Source organism: Plectrocnemia conspersa, unplaced genomic scaffold, assembly GCF_051122295.1.
Source record: "Plectrocnemia conspersa isolate PC_06_02 unplaced genomic scaffold, ASM5112229v1 ptg000005l, whole genome shotgun sequence".
Classification (NCBI taxonomy): Eukaryota; Metazoa; Arthropoda; class Insecta; order Trichoptera; family Polycentropodidae; genus Plectrocnemia; species Plectrocnemia conspersa.
This window is the reverse complement of record NW_028277169.1, coordinates 19,266,293-19,284,546: the sequence shown is the minus strand read 5'-3', so window position 1 is coordinate 19,284,546 and position 18,254 is coordinate 19,266,293. Positions and strand designations below refer to the sequence as shown.

The 18,254-nt window shown below is 30.0% G+C and overlaps 2 protein-coding genes across 3 annotated transcripts; both read left to right on the top strand.

Annotated features, from left to right (window-relative positions):
• Positions 1-1,137: 1,137 nt before the first annotated feature.
• Positions 1,138-4,309, top strand: ldbr (lariat debranching enzyme). Its single transcript, XM_088185541.1, has 6 exons — positions 1,138-1,377; positions 1,659-1,825; positions 2,374-2,599; positions 2,661-2,850; positions 2,920-3,062; positions 3,131-4,309. The coding sequence occupies exons 1-6, from the start codon at positions 1,163-1,165 to the stop codon at positions 3,663-3,665; spliced, it is 1,476 nt and encodes a 491-aa protein (XP_088041667.1). The 5' UTR covers positions 1,138-1,162; the 3' UTR covers positions 3,666-4,309.
• A 2,289-nt stretch (positions 4,310-6,598) lies between these two features.
• Positions 6,599-16,193, top strand: LOC148235047 (uncharacterized). Of its 2 annotated transcripts, XM_088185474.1 has the most exons (7): positions 6,599-6,754; positions 7,715-7,779; positions 7,842-7,914; positions 7,985-8,049; positions 8,114-12,176; positions 13,239-13,470; positions 13,541-16,193. In XM_088185474.1, exons 1-5 carry the CDS (start codon positions 6,727-6,729, stop codon positions 9,185-9,187), a joined length of 1,305 nt encoding a protein of 434 aa, XP_088041600.1. In that variant the 5' UTR covers positions 6,599-6,726; the 3' UTR covers positions 9,188-12,176; positions 13,239-13,470; positions 13,541-16,193. The 2 variants fall into 2 exon arrangements, with proteins under 2 accessions (XP_088041600.1, XP_088041601.1); XM_088185475.1 differs by lacking the exon at positions 13,239-13,470 and having other exon boundaries at positions 16,146-16,193.
• The last annotated feature ends 2,061 nt before the right edge of the window (positions 16,194-18,254 follow it).

Here is an 18,254-nt window from a genome sequence, read left to right as displayed (position 1 = left end):
CGAAATATTATAGATGACCCCGGAGGATATTGTGACCCAAACAGATAAAAAATAGCTATTATACATAATATGCGAGTTCAATGCAACGATATGTTTATACTATTTTTTTATTTACTGTATAATTGAATATTGGTTAAAAAAATATTCGGAAAGAAAGGGGGGCGGTTAAAGATATACTCACCAAGGTGTCATTATAATATTTCTTAAAGATCAGTAATAATAAATCAAATAAACCCTTAAAATCTTATATAATCAACATGTAACGCGTGATCTCCCATACTCCCGCCACTCAAAACTTTTAATTGACCTCTGATTCATATTTTCAAACAGAAATAAAAAATTATAACATTGCCGCGTTATTTGGTTGGTAGTGGTTATAGAATTACATACATGACCGACTCTAGCGAATGCGAAGCCCTACGCAAGAATAAAGCGCGAGTCCATCCCCCTCCCCTCCCCTAAAAGAAAGGTAATGTAAAGGGTACCTCGATGTGTAGCAACGTCTTATTCTTTTCATTTTTTCTAAGTAGCAACCGAAAAAGTAATTGCAAGAAATGCCATATCTGCATTCGAAATTATATATTTGTTAAGAATACTACTAACAAAGCTTAGCGGCGAAACAAATATAACACTAAAAAGTTAAACATCTGGGTTGACTATCATATTTAATTATCTGAATATAATGAAAATAATTGGGGCAATCCATAAAAGACATTTGCCATTTATTGTAAATTAAACTATTGAAAAAATAGCTTTCCTACTATTTTGAAGAAGAAAAATTAATCATTACTGCATCACAGACTAATTTTGTTTAAAAATGGGAGGAGCATGTTATAGTTCGCATCCATTTCTTAATTTTGTACCCCCTCACATTAAAAATAAAATATTCTATTCCCTTTGCCTGTCTTTAAGGCAGGAGTGTAAGATTTACATTTTAAAATAAAAAATAGTAAAAGTATATAGATGTGTATAAATAGTGTATAAATTTACCGAAAATATTTTTATTTTACTCTAATATTTTAAAATTGATTTTTATAATTAGTTTGTAAGACGCATATTTAATATATATTTGCATATTTATTTTGCTTTTTTATTGTTATTGTGATATTGAAAAATAAAATTGTGTTTCGTTACTGACGCTCCACTGTTGACAGTTGTGGTCATGGCCGCAACGCTCACTGTCAGTACCAAAATGCTCGTCGCCATCGAAGGTTGTGCGCACGGCTGTTTAGAGCAGATTTACGCCACTGTATTAGCAAGCAGTGCCAATGTTCAACTTCTCATCTGCTGTGGAGACTTCCAATCAGTCAGGAATGAAGAAGACCTCGCCTGTCTCGCTGCGCCGATGAAACATCGCCAACCCGGCGACTTTCACTTGTAAGTTCACTCAACGGCTGAATCTTTTAATAATTCAACGACTCAAAACACACGTCTAATCATTACGTCAATCTATCAAACTATCAATTGCGTTTTTCATATGAAAAACATATTTTTAAACCGACGTGTTTATATTTCATCGAATCCGCGGCTTTGCGCATGCGCCGTTTCCCATAACGACGCTAATAATTTATTGCGCATGCCCCACGTTTGTATTAAAATTGTTGACAGATCGGACTAATTAAACGTCACATTGTTCAATTTTGAGGTTATATTTTTAGATACTACAGTGGCAAGAAAAAAGCTCCCATACTGACAATATTCATAGGAGGTAATCATGAAGCTTCAAATTACCTTCAAGAGCTTCCTTACGGCGGTTGGGTGGCGCACAACATATTCTATTTGGGACACGCTGGAGTTGTGACTGTTGCTGGAATTAGAATAGCAGGTAAATAATATACAATAATATTTATACCTTATCGTTACTGATCGGGGTTCTACCCTTAGAGTTCATAATATTCTCAAAGCAAATTTATTAAATATTAATGAAATTATTACCTCAATTCAAGACAATTTTTGTTTTTACATATCTGAAACAAAAGAAAGTCATTCATAAAAAAATGAATATATTAAAAATGTTAATCGCGAAACGAGACTACAATAAATTGTTCAAAGTAGCAATAAGTTAGAGCCTACCTGTAATTTTTTTGACAAATTTGATACGTCGAAAACAGTGCAGAAACAAAATTAATGGAATAGTAGGTACTGGAAAGCAAATCGCAAGATTATATTTGTGTCAGCACAAAATGATGTTCTCTTCGCATTGTTTTTTCAAATAAAAGATATTGCCTATATTATCCTAGCGAAACCATAATAAAATGTTAATTTATCTTAATAAATTTCAATAATACGAAAATATGTGTGGGGTAATTTGGTACCCCACTCAGATTTTTATATATTAAAGGTTATTACTAAAACTTTTCTGCTTTTTTCCAGGACTGTCCGGTATTTATAAAGGACAAGATTATTTAAAAGGACATTATGAAGCACCTCCTTACACGGAAGGAACCAAACGTACCGTTTATCACATAAGAAATTTAGAGGTGTTTCGCCTGCGTCAGCTTAGTGGAGATATTGATATCTGTCTATCGCACGATTGGCCTAAAGGGATAGTTCATCACGGAAACCTAGATCAATTGCTACGTTTAAAACCGTATTTTAGGTAAATTTATTACAAAATATTTGTGCCAATTTATTTTATATTAATTAACAATATTTTTCAGGGAAGATGTGGAAGCAGATCGTTTAGGATCACCGCCTTGTGAAGATCTACTTAATTATTTACGACCGCGTTATTGGTTCGCATCCCATATGCATTGTAAATTCCCGGCTATTGTAGCTCACCATTCAACCGGAACAAAAACTAGGTTTTTAGCATTAGATAAATGCTTACCTCGTCGAAGATTTTTACAAGTATTTATATACAAATCAAAATCTGTATTTATAAATGATTAAGAAACTAAAATAGTATATATTTTTTAGATATTAGATATAAAACATGACACAGAACAACCGATTGAAATCAAATATGATTTGGAATGGTTATCCGTTTTACGATTAACCAATCATCTACTATGCGTACGTCCAACTATATGCCATATGCCTGGAGAAAATGGAAAAGAGCGGTAAATTACCTTAAATTTATTTATTCTAAATACCATATTTTAAATAAAATTATGTTTGTATTTTACAGATTTAACTTTACACCGACCGAAGAAGAAAATAAAGCAACCTTAGAAATGATAGGGAGTCTTATTATCCCAAATAACTTTGAAATGACTGCAAAGTTCTCCAATTTTGATACAATACCATATGGCGACAATCAACCGTCCCCAGTTTTGAATTCGCAAACTTCTACGATTTGCGATCTGCTTCAATTGGACGATCCTATTACTTTGATAATGCTTCAAAGCGGTCTGGAATTGAAGCCCCTCACCCCCTTCAAGCCGTACGATGAGACACCCGTTGAAGAAGCTCCAGAAAGCGAAAGTTCACTCGATACTTCGAACGTTTCGCTGTCGAAGATTTTGTCACCGCTTTGTCTTCCTTCTCCTCGTGTCTTGTTGCCCGAACCCAAAAACAACAGTGAAGAAATCGATATAGACGATGTATCCGCAAATGACACGGAAGAAACGCTACTTTCGGATTATGCCTCGCCACCTCCTGCTAAAAAAATGTTCAAAAGAAGAAATGATAGTATGTATGCTAGCAATTTAGAAAATGAGTAATGAAGATGTTTCAAATCACACAACATTAAATTTGTTCTAGAATTAATCAAATGCCTTAAAATATCAATATATAATATTTTGTAATTTTTATTTACACAATAGTATTTGAGCTGATATTTTTAGAAATAATTCAGGATTTGTAAATCACTTTATACAAATCAATCAAATAAACTTGAAATTGTTGCGCTCTCTTGCACAGTTATTTGTTCGCAAACACGTTTATAGTTTTTAGTTAGACTTAAAATCTTTTAATGGCTGTGTTTCAATGCTTTTTCTGTATTAAAATTGTAAAGATGTTCAATTATAACTAAATATTTATATTTTATATTAATAATGTAAAATCAATCTATAAACTTATTTTTTATTATGAGTATTTAGTTAAGATTAAAAAGCATTTTTCTATCATAAAAGCCAATATAACTCATGGAAAAGAGATGTGCAATTTTATTAAAATAAATTTGTATATGCATTAGGTTTTTATATATTCTAAATATATGCATAAAAGTACAAAATAGTTTTTTGTAAATATATAGTAATGAATATCATATGTATTTTTAGAAATATTTGACTTATTATATTTTCGTTATTTTTTATATAAATTAGCTTGAAACAATAAAAAACGAAAAGTATAAAATACTTTTGAATTACTGTCTTTTAAATATTTTAATTTACCTACATACTAATACTAATCAGAACTGTATGTTTATCGCATACTTGTGGCATACACATTTTTTCATTACAGGTATATAATACTAAAAACAGCAATAAAATATTATTTAATAAGAATTGACAACTTGCAATGTGATATAAATGAAAACGAAATTAATTATACACAAAAACGCATGATAAGATCGCCAAACAGAAGATTGAATATGTACGAACACACAACTTTTTAAGCAATAAACCTTTATTTTCATCAAACATAAAAATGAAAATTGTTTTACTTTTGTTAACCCAAACAATATAATGAAGGTTCCTGAAGCCCTGCAGGTGGTAAAATTATGTTTGGTACACCACCCTATAGAAAAACGCATGAACCAAAAGTGCAGAAATGTATCCTAAGGTCTAATTGGCCATAATATTACTACCATTAGACAAAGAAGATATGTTCATCAAGCATACAAAATACTTTTTTTTCACTCACTCGGAACGGCGCCTAAGACATTCTTACTCACTTCATACTATTAACAACCTACTACACAACTTCATCCGTACTCTCTTGCATTCAACACTGACACCTAATATATATATATATAAATATATGGGAACACGTGTATTATTTTTTGCAATTAATATATTCGTATATATATATTAATCAGATCCACTAAACATCTCACTGGGTGACAAAGTCACACTGTCGGGCTGTAAACCAGAAATATATATTTATTTCGATATATGTATTAAAATACATTTATGAAGTAAGGGGAAATGTAGTATTTTAACATTTGTCGTATCTTTTATATTAACTAATACTACTAAAACGGAGAGAATCAAGCATATGTATTCTAAAAACAAAATAAGTTAGTCATATATCATACATGCTGGACTTGCAAGATTTCTTAAATAAGTTTCCCGCATCAGGAATTCAGATTCAGAAACCTGAATGCATGCATTTTATACAAAATGTTGTACATGGCGCACACATTCGGCTATTTTCTGAACGCCATGTACAACATTTTGTATGAAATGGGTGCATTTAGGTTTCTGAATTTGAATTCCTGATATGGAAACTTATATAAGAAACCTTGCAAGTCTAGCATGACATATTCTTAAATATATATACACGTATATATTGCTCATCTATGATCAGAATTTTGGCTGTGCGCAATAATCACCGGACCATCGTACATCTGTGTATGCATTAAGATGAACTTTTATGAATTTTAACTAACCCTGCTTTCCAATGGCGTTTTAAGCACTTGAGAGGCCTCAGGCGCAACATATTTTTAAAAGCCCTTTTTTTTTAATGATAAAAGAACGCCACAAAAAATATCAGAGATTTTCATGTTAGGTATATAAAAAAATTTGTCTCTATCTGTAATTTTCTCTAATCACAAATATCTCGTTATTAATATTGAATGCGTTTCAATGAAAGCATTAATTCAAAATATTGCATTAATTATTTATTCGACAAAAAATAAGGAATTCAATAACAATACAAGAAAAAATAATAACATATAAATTGAAAAAATTCAAACTATATCGATAAAACGTAAAAAAATAGACTAAAGTGAAACTATTCTAGCTTTTAAATTAGAGAATTTATCGGTAATATATTTATAATCAGGGACGTCATTTCAGCTTTTTCGGTGGGGGGCAAAAATTGGGCATTGCTCATTGGTCGTTTTTTTTTATAATTCGATTCCATTAAAGTTGAGAGTATTTTATTACATGAAATGTATTACAGCCAGGGCTATGGAGTCGTTAAAAAAAACACGACTCCGATTCCGATATTTATCAACAACACGACTCCACTCCGACTCCGACTCCGATTTCAACTCTGACTTAAAAAAGTTTAATTTTATCAGGTATTTTTGGTGTTCTTCTACACGTTTAATATTCATACGCTATACACATTCATTATTACGCAATTAAAAATTCATAAATTTCATAATTTAAAAAAATGGTTGAGTTGCTTATTTTTCCCGACTCCGACTCCGACTCCAACTCCGGCCAAAACACCACGACTCCACGACTCCAACTCCGACTCCAACTCCGACTCCGACTCCGACTCCACAGCCCTGATTACAGCGATGATTTGGGGGCAAATACAGATTATTTTTGCCTATATATAAAATATCTAATTAAACTATGTTTGCGTAAAGGCGATGTTGAAAAGACCGGTAGACTTGGCACTGGTTTTAATTTCATAAAATATTTAATAACTACATATAATGATTTTTTAAATAAAACAACAGTATTAAAAACGCTTTGTTGGTAAATAAGCCTCGCCGTTTATTGAAATAAAATAAATGTATTTTACCACTTTATTCCATTTAATCCTGGTCAACATAAAAATTGCTTAGACCACCCATGTGCTCGTTCTGACGGTCGATCTATAATGTCACTTGTAGCAGTTACAAACACCGGTATGATTTATTGTTATTATTTTTAATTACAAACCATCTTTTTTTTCGATAAAGGTAAAAGTATTCGTAAAAATTGCGTTGGTCAGAGATACTCCTTTCTATAAAGTAGAAATGAATTTTGAGATCGGAAGAGTCTGAGTAGAAATTTACTAAACAGTTAAGTAATTACCATAATTTTATAACAATGGGTCTTTGAAGAGAAATATAGGGATTTAGCGTCTTTTATTGGTTTAAGTTGGCATCACTGCATTACTCTACACACACATTCGTAGTTTGACGTTTAACCCAATTAAAAGTTAATTTTTTGATTTAAAACTAAAATAAATACAATAACCTTTAATGGTTTATCAATTATTTTCGAATAATTTAACGAAATAGTGTTAACTTTTCAATATAATAGTTATACAGTGACTAATATTTTATTTCCCAGTTCCTTGACATAAAGCCATTTACCTGGTTATCGATTTCTTTCCTCCTTCCCCTTTATTTTATTAGGAAAAAAAAGAATAAAAAATCATTATTTTTCCCTTTATAATTTATTTAATAATCATTTGTTATTATTGTTGTTAGCATTTACCTATTGTTTATTAACGGATTCGAGTGACATTTTATTCTTTCGCGATGTTTGCTTTTTAGTTTATCGAAGTGTTCAGTTACAGTATATATTTTTAAGTCCCGATGGATAATCGAGTTGCGGACAAACCAATGAGCATTTGTCGCCATTCGTAACGAGGTGTTTTGTTGGATTTGTAGCGTTTTTGCATATTTTTTATGATTGAGTATGTAACCCCAAACGAGGAATATAATAGTTATCGAAATGAAGATATATTGAAAAATTTCATTATAACTTTAAAACAAAATTAGTTTATTAGATTTAAAAGCTGAATTTACAACATAGAAGCTAAAAGTATAACTTTTTGTGTAACAAATATTTGTGTTTATAATATCATATCTTTCTAGAACCAGACGATGAACAAAATGCTGACACAAGTAATAATGAATTGACATTTGCACATATAGTCGAGGTAAATAAAATAATTATTAATACATCCATAAGTTTAAAAAAAAGTAACAAAGAATTTTTAAGTATGAAGATGAAATTAAAAAAGAAGAAGACATCGAAGATGACTGTGCCATTATCGATGACATGTTTGAAACAGGTTACAAATATACACATATGTGTATACAGTACACATATATGTATATTTTATTATTACCGTATATTTTCAGAAAGCCATGACATTAAAGATGTACTGACACTAAATGTTATTAATGACAATTGCATCGAAACACGCGTAAGTTAAATTTATTTATAATATAAACTAGTATGATATAATAAAATTAAAACGTAATTTTTAGAAGCAGCTCACGCGCAGAAAGAAGCGTTCAGACTCGATTGTCTATAAATGTAAAACGTGTCCAAAAGAATTCAAATCAAAAAATAAATATTCCCGCCATATTCATAATTGTAAGGGCTTAAAATGTAGTCTGTGTGAAAAAAAATACAAGTATAAATCTTACCTTGTAAAACACATGAAAAGTCATCGTAACGCTAGGGGTTTCAAATGTGACATATGCGGAAAATTGTACAAGCGTAAAAATGACTTTACAAATCATGCGATTATTCATAACGATTCTAGGAACTTTAAATGTAACCAATGTGAAAAAGTGTTCAGTTCTAACTATACCCTCAAAATGCATATGTATGTTCATTCTGATTGTAAAGAATTTAAATGTAAGAAATGCGGAAAGTTTTTCAAGTGTAAACGATACCTTTCACAGCATATGAGAATTCATATTAATTCAAAGAACTTTAAATGCGATAACTGTAACAAGGAATATGGTAGTAGAGAGAACCTCTTACAGCATATGGTCGTTCATAGAGAATCTAAGAAATTTCAATGTGACGATTGTGGAAATACATTCATTTTCAAAAAACACCTTGTAAATCATATGAACAGTCATCAAGATTTTAGACAATTTAAATGTGACAAATGTGGAAAAGAGTTTCATACTAAAAATCGTATCTTGATGCATATGAAGATTCATAATGATTCTAAAGATTTTAAATGTGAAATATGTGAGAAGGCATTTAAGTGTAGAACCAACCTTTTGCAGCATATAAATATTCATAACGAATCTTGGGACTTTAAGTGTGGCAAATGTGGAGTTGCGTTCAATACTAAACATTACCTTACAATCCACATGAAGGTACATGGTCGTAAAAGATTTAAATGTGTCAAATGTAAAAAAATATTCCTGCGTAGAACGCATTTTTTACACCATAAGAATACTAATCGTAATTCTAAGGGCTTTGAATGTGACATGTGTGGAAAAACGTGTTGTACTAAAAAAGATCTAATAACACATATTAAAATTGAATGTGACAAAGCATTCGAGAGGAATTATACCCTGAGAAAGCGCTTACATTAGCATACTAATTCACTCGAAGGTTATTTCATCTTTCAAATGTGACGTTTTTTAGTCTCAATCTTCATTGCTTTTCCTACCACATCGGTTTCGTTGTCTAATATTGTTAAAAAGCATTGCGAAATATTGTTGAGCTAGCCGCGTGTAAGTGTTGCCAGACTAAATAATTGGGATAATACGAATATGTGCTATTTTTTTCATTCCAGTTCAATTAAAAATATATATTGGTTCGGTTTTGTATTAAAAAATCATTAATCAAACTACATTAATTGATACGATAATATAAATATTAATAATTAGAAATATAATATATGATAATATAAGTATTAATATATCTTCTATTGTATTTTTGATTAAATTATTTCGATTGTCGAGAAAAATAAATTTTAGGCCAAAGAAAGCCCTTTCAACACTAACTTGTGTTGCTGGAGCTCATAAAACCACCATTAAAAAAACTTTACATAATGTTATTTACAGGTGCGATTGATATACAATTAAATGTAAGTAAACTATATCCTTAATTACGTGAACGATTATTTTTTTATAGTAAGGTTTTTGAGAATGCGATCTGTGTTTGAGCAGAGGAAAAGTTGGCAAAAACCTCCTATTGCAAATTGCAATTTTGTATTCATGAGCATATGTATTTTTATTTTTCTCCAAAAATTCTTAAATATGTTTTTATCTGTCTTTGTACGTAGTTCAAGATATTCAATGTCAACATCTATAGAAATATGGAATGTATGTTTCTATTGCCAATTCTTTACTTTTTAAGAAATACTATACCTTTTCATAGAATATTTCACTAGGTGATTGTCCTTGTTAATTTGTGATTGAAATTGATTACTTTAAAAATCATAATTTGTTCCAAATATTTTTTAACGTTGCACGGTTGGCATTTTTTGTGACTACGTGGTTGAAAATGGACCAAACCAGAATAAACCATTTTTTCGGTTTAGCTTTGATTTTCGGTTCGAAACAGTAATTGCGTCATTTTCCGAGTGTATGTAATATTTTACTTTTATTGACTATATATTGTCGGTTAGAGTAGCTTTGTTATGTTATTTATAAAATAGTGATAGCCGGCCGGAATGAATATAAAACGTTCAAATCTACTTATTTAGCTTTTATTTTTAAGTTATATAATAGTGTTCTGTGGCGGATGACATCAGACGTAAATGTATATATCGGTGCTGCCAGAATAAAGAAAATGGAAGTCAACGGTTTGTAACCCCATGACGCACACTTTTGTAGAAGCTGATAAAAAAATTACAAACGTAAATTGTAGAGCCACAGTTCTATTCTTGTAATAATGTAATACTGTAAGATTTTATAAGGAAAGAAATTGTAATATTCACTATTTTTTGAACAAATTAATTTAATAATTCTACTTAACCCTTTGCTGCGTTAATCAAAAAAAATATTATTTTTTTAATAATGCAAATTTCGCCTTATAACTGTGTTTAAATGTTCTAATTTTTATTTATTTGAAATTGTATTTAATGTTTATTAACCAAAAAAAGTTTTTTCTTCAAAATCATTTTTTACTGATTTTTGCGTAAAGAGATAAAAAAAAGAATGTATATTAGTGTGGTAGTTTGTATTTTTAAAATATAATTTAATATAAGAAACTAAAAAGTTGGCATTACCTAATAGTTTTATGTGAATACAATAGTGGTGTAATGTTATTTTACGAGCCGGTACGCGTCATATTATTAGAAACGTCACTGGTGTTGGATTTTGTATTAAGTTGTTCAATATATGAGAAAAATATTATCATATATTGATTGCACTTGTCACTGAAGTACGGGAAATTTCGAAACGTATTTTGTAAAATGACCAAAAAATGTTTCTTTCTAGTTTCGTTTAATAGAATATGTAAGGATATAATAATATTATTTATTTTAATATATTCTTGTACGAAAATATTGAGTTTTTTTATGTGTTGGTTACCTGTCTCAAAATTATTGGCTTTTTAATTCTTATTTTTTTATTGTCATATATTTTCCTTCATTTTAATTTTCATATATTAATAAAAACATATTTACGCATTTCAAAACGTAAGTTTCACTTCAATTATATTTTCACATTTACAAACCAATTTATACTACTTTTATGGAATATTCTGGGGGCCAATTTGCAGTAACATACAGAAGGGAAATGTTAGTCCTGATCGATAGACTCTTATTTGTTTTTGTACGCGGCAGGATCCAATATTCTAGTCTTGCTATTAAATTTTCAAATTTAGCTATTGATATACGAAAGTAATTATAAAGTTTCTATTCATCATTTCTTAGTAAAAACTTTTCAAATCTTTTTTCTCGTTGTAGGCCAGTCTGCAGTAGAGGATGAACCCAGAACCTCCCAAAACGTTGCTTACGCACCCGTCCATACCAGTATAAAAGAAGTGAAATACGTGGATCCATGATGGGGATGGTGCGTTGACTGGCAACCTATGCTTGTAGCTGCGCCTCGTGCCGCAGCTTTCGCCAATGTTAAAAAAAATTAACGTTGATGGGCTCAGTTTCTTTTAGAATTGTTTACAAATGCTCATGAGTGAAACGATACCTCAATTTGTGCCAACGTCTGATTCTTTTAAATTTTTTTCTGAGTAGAAACCGCAAGAGTTGATACTATGTAAAAATTATACAGCTTATACTCCTGATGAATATGCAGAACCATTTGTATTCTGACACGCTAATTAAGTTTGAAATTTATACTCCTGATGAATATGCAGCAAATTGAAAAAAAACACGAGAACAGTTGTTCGGGAGAGCAATAGTCCCTGAGTCCAATTGTCCGTGAGAGCAATTGTCGTAGGAGCAATTGTCCTGAGAGCAAATGTCTATTTACCATTTTTTATGGCGACTTTAAAATTATATTTTCTATGATAACTCGACATGGTCAATGTTAAAATTGTTAAGACCACACTCCATGTGATTGTTTTGACAGTTCGCCCGCGATAAAATGTCAATACCATGTGTTATTAAAGACGGTATATTTTTTTTATTATTTTATATAACACCTCATAAATGATAACGTTTTTAAAAATAGTTTTATTATATTAGTAGAAAGGAACTGTTAACAATTATTCAGATTGTTGTTGCTAATGTTTATACAATATCAAATTTGTGTTGTCAAATTTTTTACTTTTAATTTGCTACCACTTTTGTAGTATTTAAAAGCTTTTATCATCATATTAAATTACATCGTTGTGTATCGTTCACCTAAAGCCACACTATATTAAGTTGTTATAAAACAAATTATATAACATTGTTTTGTTAGTGTTGAGATGACCAGACATACTCCTCCAAAAATTTGCCCCTTGTCCTCCTCGAACAAAAATGTCCGAAGTGACCTTTTCATTAGTGCTTAAGAGATTTAGTTGTGGGATACCACTCACAGTATATTCACTCGACAATCACCATACTAATCACAATGTAAGTTAAAAATGCGGTTTAGTTACGTAAAAATACTACCAAAAAATATTTTCCTTAAAACGTTTCTGGGGACCTGTTTTTCTATTTATTTATTTATTCATTATGGCCAAAACTTTAGTAACACTGACATTCGCGCGTTCGTTTAGTGGACCTTGACGGGAAGACAACATCCAGTGGTGTTTCGTCCGCCGTTCAGTCGCATATATTTCAATAACAAATATATAAACTCTAAATACTTTCAATAAAATGCTACTGCAGTAGCTCAATTTGAGTTCGCCAAAAGTTTATAATATAATTTTAACTATTTTTTTAATTTACGCAATATGTTATATACAGTAGCGGTTCTTCTATATAAGCTACAGCCTGCAGCCCTCACACTATACAATGAATGTTCCTGTTTTTAATATTTTTATGTTTGTAACTTAGTCAGTAAATTATTTTTGTGTAATATAATATCTTATATAGTATATATTTTAGTTTTCTTAAGGATATTTTGTTCAATCATACAACTTTTATTGCTGCAACCTCTCCACTACAAATTCTTACGAGCCGCTACTGGTAATACTTATGTATATTTGAAAATGTGAATTAACATGAAATGTTTTCATATTCTTTAGAATCAGACATTGAACACAATGATAGAACAATAAATTTAATAAGCACAATAGCATGTACAGTTAAAGTAAACAAGATAATTATTATTAATAATGAAGAAATGAACAACGATCATGGCATTAAAGATACCAACGAAGTGGACGACATGTTTGAAACAAATTCTCATAACGTTAAAGATATATTAAAAGTAAATAGTACTATTGACAAATGTTCGACGATCTTATGGAAAAACAAGTAATGATCAATTGTTTTTATGTGTGATTAATTATTCATCAATTATATACAATTTAACTGTTATTTTCAGATACTAGATAAACAAAAAGACATTCAGCATCCTGAATCGCATTCAGACTTATTAATCTATAAATGTAAAATGTGTTTACAAGAATTCAAGACAAAATATAAATTAATGCGTCATATGGACGTTAATTTTAATTCTAGGGACTGGAAATGCGACAAATGTAAAAAGGTGTTTTAGTCTAAGCATTATCTTATAAATATATGGATATTCATAGTGATTCTAGCAGCTTTAAATGTGATAAGTGTGAAAAAGTATATAAGTATAAAAGTTACCTATTACACCATATGAAAAATCATTGTAATTCTACAAATTTTCCATGCAACCTATGTGAAAAAGCATTCAATTCTAGAAAAAAGCTTATTCTGCATATTCTTACTCATAATAATTCTCGAGACTTTAAATGTTACAAATGTGAAAAATTGTTTAAAACTAAAAAATGCCTTACAATACATATGGTCACTGTATTTTTGCTGTTTTTGTTTCGACTAACATGATTATTAAAGTTATGATGATGTTTTAAACCTAATTTTAACAATTGTTATCTACATGCATTAATAATAATGTTATGATTCAATTTTTTTATTAATATTTAAAAAACAGCTGTTGACTTGTCTTCGTCACAATAACTTTGTCTAATGATTGATTATGAAAATTACATTAACATGACATGGTATTATATTACCACAAAATAAATAATATTACGAAAAATTGATTTGACATATTTTTTAATGGTAAAAATAAAGAAATTGAGAGGAAATTTTTATTTTAATTGAAACGTATTTCCCTGAGCATGTTTGTTACATCTGCATTTAATCTATAATTATAAATGACTTCCTGTGTATATATTTAAATTAATAAAATATATTTGGGTCATCGCATTTTAAGTAGATGCGTAATCGCGATTGCAAACGTTTCTTAAACTTTTTATATGTATATATCGCTTTTAATAAATATTTTCAGTTAATTTAGGTCAATTAGGATCTGTTACATATATTGTATTATATGTCATGATATTTATTATTTTTTAAAGGGTTTTATTCTAGTCTATAATACATGTAATTTTTCGAGTTTAATTGTAGTTCTCAAACATTTATAGAATGCCACAATTGATGAGATAATATCAGAAAGAAAGAAATTTATATTATGGTTCATCTTGCCAAAAATTTTTTTATGTAGTGATTCCCAATTTTTAATATTTAATTGAAAATGTACCCTCTATTGTAAAAACCAATAAATCTTTATATACAATAAACGAAAACTTAAGATTCCTAACATTTTTCAAAAAAAAAACTTGAATATACCTAACCGACGTTAGTTTATTTTCAGAGCACGCGTGTACATTTTTAAAACTTGATATGTTATAAGACTTATTTCGCGTTTTACATCATCCATTCGTTTTAGACATTTCGTCTATTTTTATATACTGACTATATTTATAACGAAAAAATCGGATAAACCCTCGCGTTCAACGCTTGGGTGCTCCATTTTTATTACCTGTAAATATAAAACTGAAATATATTTTATATGCTTTGCCTTAAAAATTAATTAATGCCTCGGAAGTAAAATTAATTGCATGTATTTTCCTATTGCGCAAATAAATAATAACAGTAAAATAGTCGCAATAACTTAGTTTCAAAAATAATCAACTGACTCAGGGATATATTAATGTATATTTCAAAATGCATTATAAACTGAATAAGCTAAAGTTATTCTTAAAATCTATGTTGCAATAAAGAGCATTGGACCTCAATGAAAGAGAAAAATAAACCTGCCACAAATACGTTTTAAATTTGGACTGATTAATCATTTCGTAGAGGTTTCGAGCTTTGATGATTTTCTAATTCTTATTCTTATAAAATTTTCTGGATTTAACACAAAAAAAATATAAAACAGTTTTTTTAGGTAATAAATAACTTTCTTGTAACGCATAAATTAGAAAACTATGTTCAACCAACTAAGCACAACGCTCTTGGCTGTAACATTATAATTAATGTCCAATACACCCTTCTATACCTCTATTCTGATTATCTTGGTTATTTTAGCGAATAATAAGGAGAAACATTTCACCATGATCCACATGACAACAAATTACATCACGATTATTATTTAAGTCAATGGTTAAAAATCAACGGACTTTTTTTGAGAGAAAATATGATGCCATTTATGGAATTAGCAACCCAACAAAATTAAGACTGGTCAAACTAGATGCCATTTATGGAATTAGCAACTCTATATAATTAAGACATTGGTCAAAATTTGAATTAGTAACCATTTCTTTATATATTTTTTTCTGCACGTGAACGGTTCTTCCTAATCCACGTCCTTCTTTGTATGTGCGTTCACACGACTAGATTACTAAGAATCTTACTATCGATGGCTCAACGTCTGAAGTGTAGCATACTCTAAGGCCTCTGAGCTTATTAGGAATTCTTTATACATTTCTAGCTGGATCTAAAACAAGTGTTTTTCCAGTATTTGTAAAAGGGCACTTTTACAAATACTGGAAAACGATCCTTACAAATACTTGTCGAAACGATCGGAATTTGTACTGTTTATCAGTTGTTTGAAAAAATATAGTTTTGTGAAGTTTATGAATTTTTTTTACCAGGTATGAAGAGGGGGTAATTCTAGAATTGACGAAGAAATATAATTCAAATGAAAGCGCGAAATGGAGGCACGAAGAGGTGATGAAGCTACACATATATTTTTAAGAATGAAGAATTTGATATTCTCTCAAAAATTTCTTTTGTCGACCCTATTATTTTAAAAAAAAAATATATTTAAAAAGAAGGCCAAGGAAGATTTTTTTACGGTTCTTCAAATAACGCTCAGTAAATACTTATTTATTTTGTATATTTATTGATTATGGCATAAAGTATCAATTTTTGTTATATTATAATATTTATATGAATAATAATACGGCTTGATCAAATTTAGCGTCTCCACACAACGACCCTGCGACCTCAGGGGTCCAGGCCTCCGCCCCCGCGGCCTATGCAATACGAAACCAATTAAGGAGCTCGTAGCTCTATAATTGCTCTGATCAGTCACAAACGTGACCGAATGAACCAATCAGACGATGACAACTCAAGTTGTATGAGGTTCTTTTCTGTTTTTTTCAATGTAATGCTTTTATTTCCACATTTAAAAACCACAAAATACTGTTTATTCATCTATATCAATTAATTTATTTATGAATAAGTGTTTATATCATAAAATGCAAATATAAATATGTAATATACAATACAAATACATAACTTCATTGAATAAATTGTCTGTTGAGAAATCTTGTAGCTGTTAATATTTACTTATACAATTTATTAATAAGTTAAACAGTAAATTTGCAGCTTCAAGGTAAAAGCGCTGAAATACATTATTGAACCTAAACGGACGTGATCTAAATCTGTATAATGGAAAATGCGGCAAACCAGTGCCGAACTACTATTCTGACTAACGTCATAGCAGCGATGCCAAATCGTTTATAATTACGAGTTTCTTATTTTCTTCGGTTTGTAAATATAAAGTACTGGCATTATAATTTTTTTAGATATGCTACTTATTTATTGTAGTTATTAAAATAATGTATCCCAAAATATATTTAATATTGATTACAAAAATAATCTCAAAATTAGTTACCTTCAAAAATACATTAGCTTTTGGAAAAGAATACGTCCCCATTTAATTCAGTCTAAACCTAAAGCTTTAACGTCAATATTACATCCAATTAATAATGCAAATGGCTTTATACAAGTAAGTACAGTTATGATGCTGTGCAATGCAATGTTTTTTATATTCAAGTGAAATTTATACAATTAGTTTAGATACTTGTTGTTCTCGTAGTTCTGTTTGTCACGTAGTCTTCAAGTCGTCTAAAATGTCTGATGTGAAGTAAAAAGCAGCTGCTTCCTCGGCCTTCTTGGGATCGTTATGGTTGATATTCGGCGTAGCTCCACTTGATTGAAGCGAGTTTGTCTTAAATTTCAAGTCGAAAGCGAAGTGGTATAAAAAATATTTTTAATGGAGAAAATTCCAGACGGAAGTTACTGATGGAACTGAACCTACTAAGTGTATATCCGCGCTTACATAATCGTTTTGAGTTAGTAGAGATGCTCCGCTCTTTCATAATTTAATGATAGAAACTTATTATGCTACCGTTTTTTACCTATCCTATATGAATGCCTTTTACGTAATGATCATAACTCCAACAGCTGCAGATTCGACAACGCTGTCACTGTTCACCTGTAATTTGGGTACCTGATAGGCACGGTTCATGAATCGTTTACATTTTGTTTGTATTGTTTCATTTGCGAGTTAAATTTGCCCAAATATGCGATTGGAACGTGCGCTTGTATAATGCCGGCGTGACAAACAAACTTGTTCCGCAACAGGGGTATAATTTGAGAGGAGGCAGGTGTGAGCATCTCCTTGAATTTAGCCAGAAAAATGCATGTCATTTAATGAAATTGACAAAATAACCTATTTTTGCCCATCCCCTGAAAAAATCTGAAAGTCCCAAATTGGCGAAAAAAATTTTTTAATATTTTAATTTCATATCGGTATATATTTTAATCAGTAAGTATATATTTTTAATCAATTTTCTCATAATTTTTGATAATAGAAAATATTTATGGCAAAAACATGTTAACTATTTAGTTTGACACATTCTTGTGCAGCTTTTAAGGAGCCCACGAAAATTATGTTCAGCAAAAATGTCAAC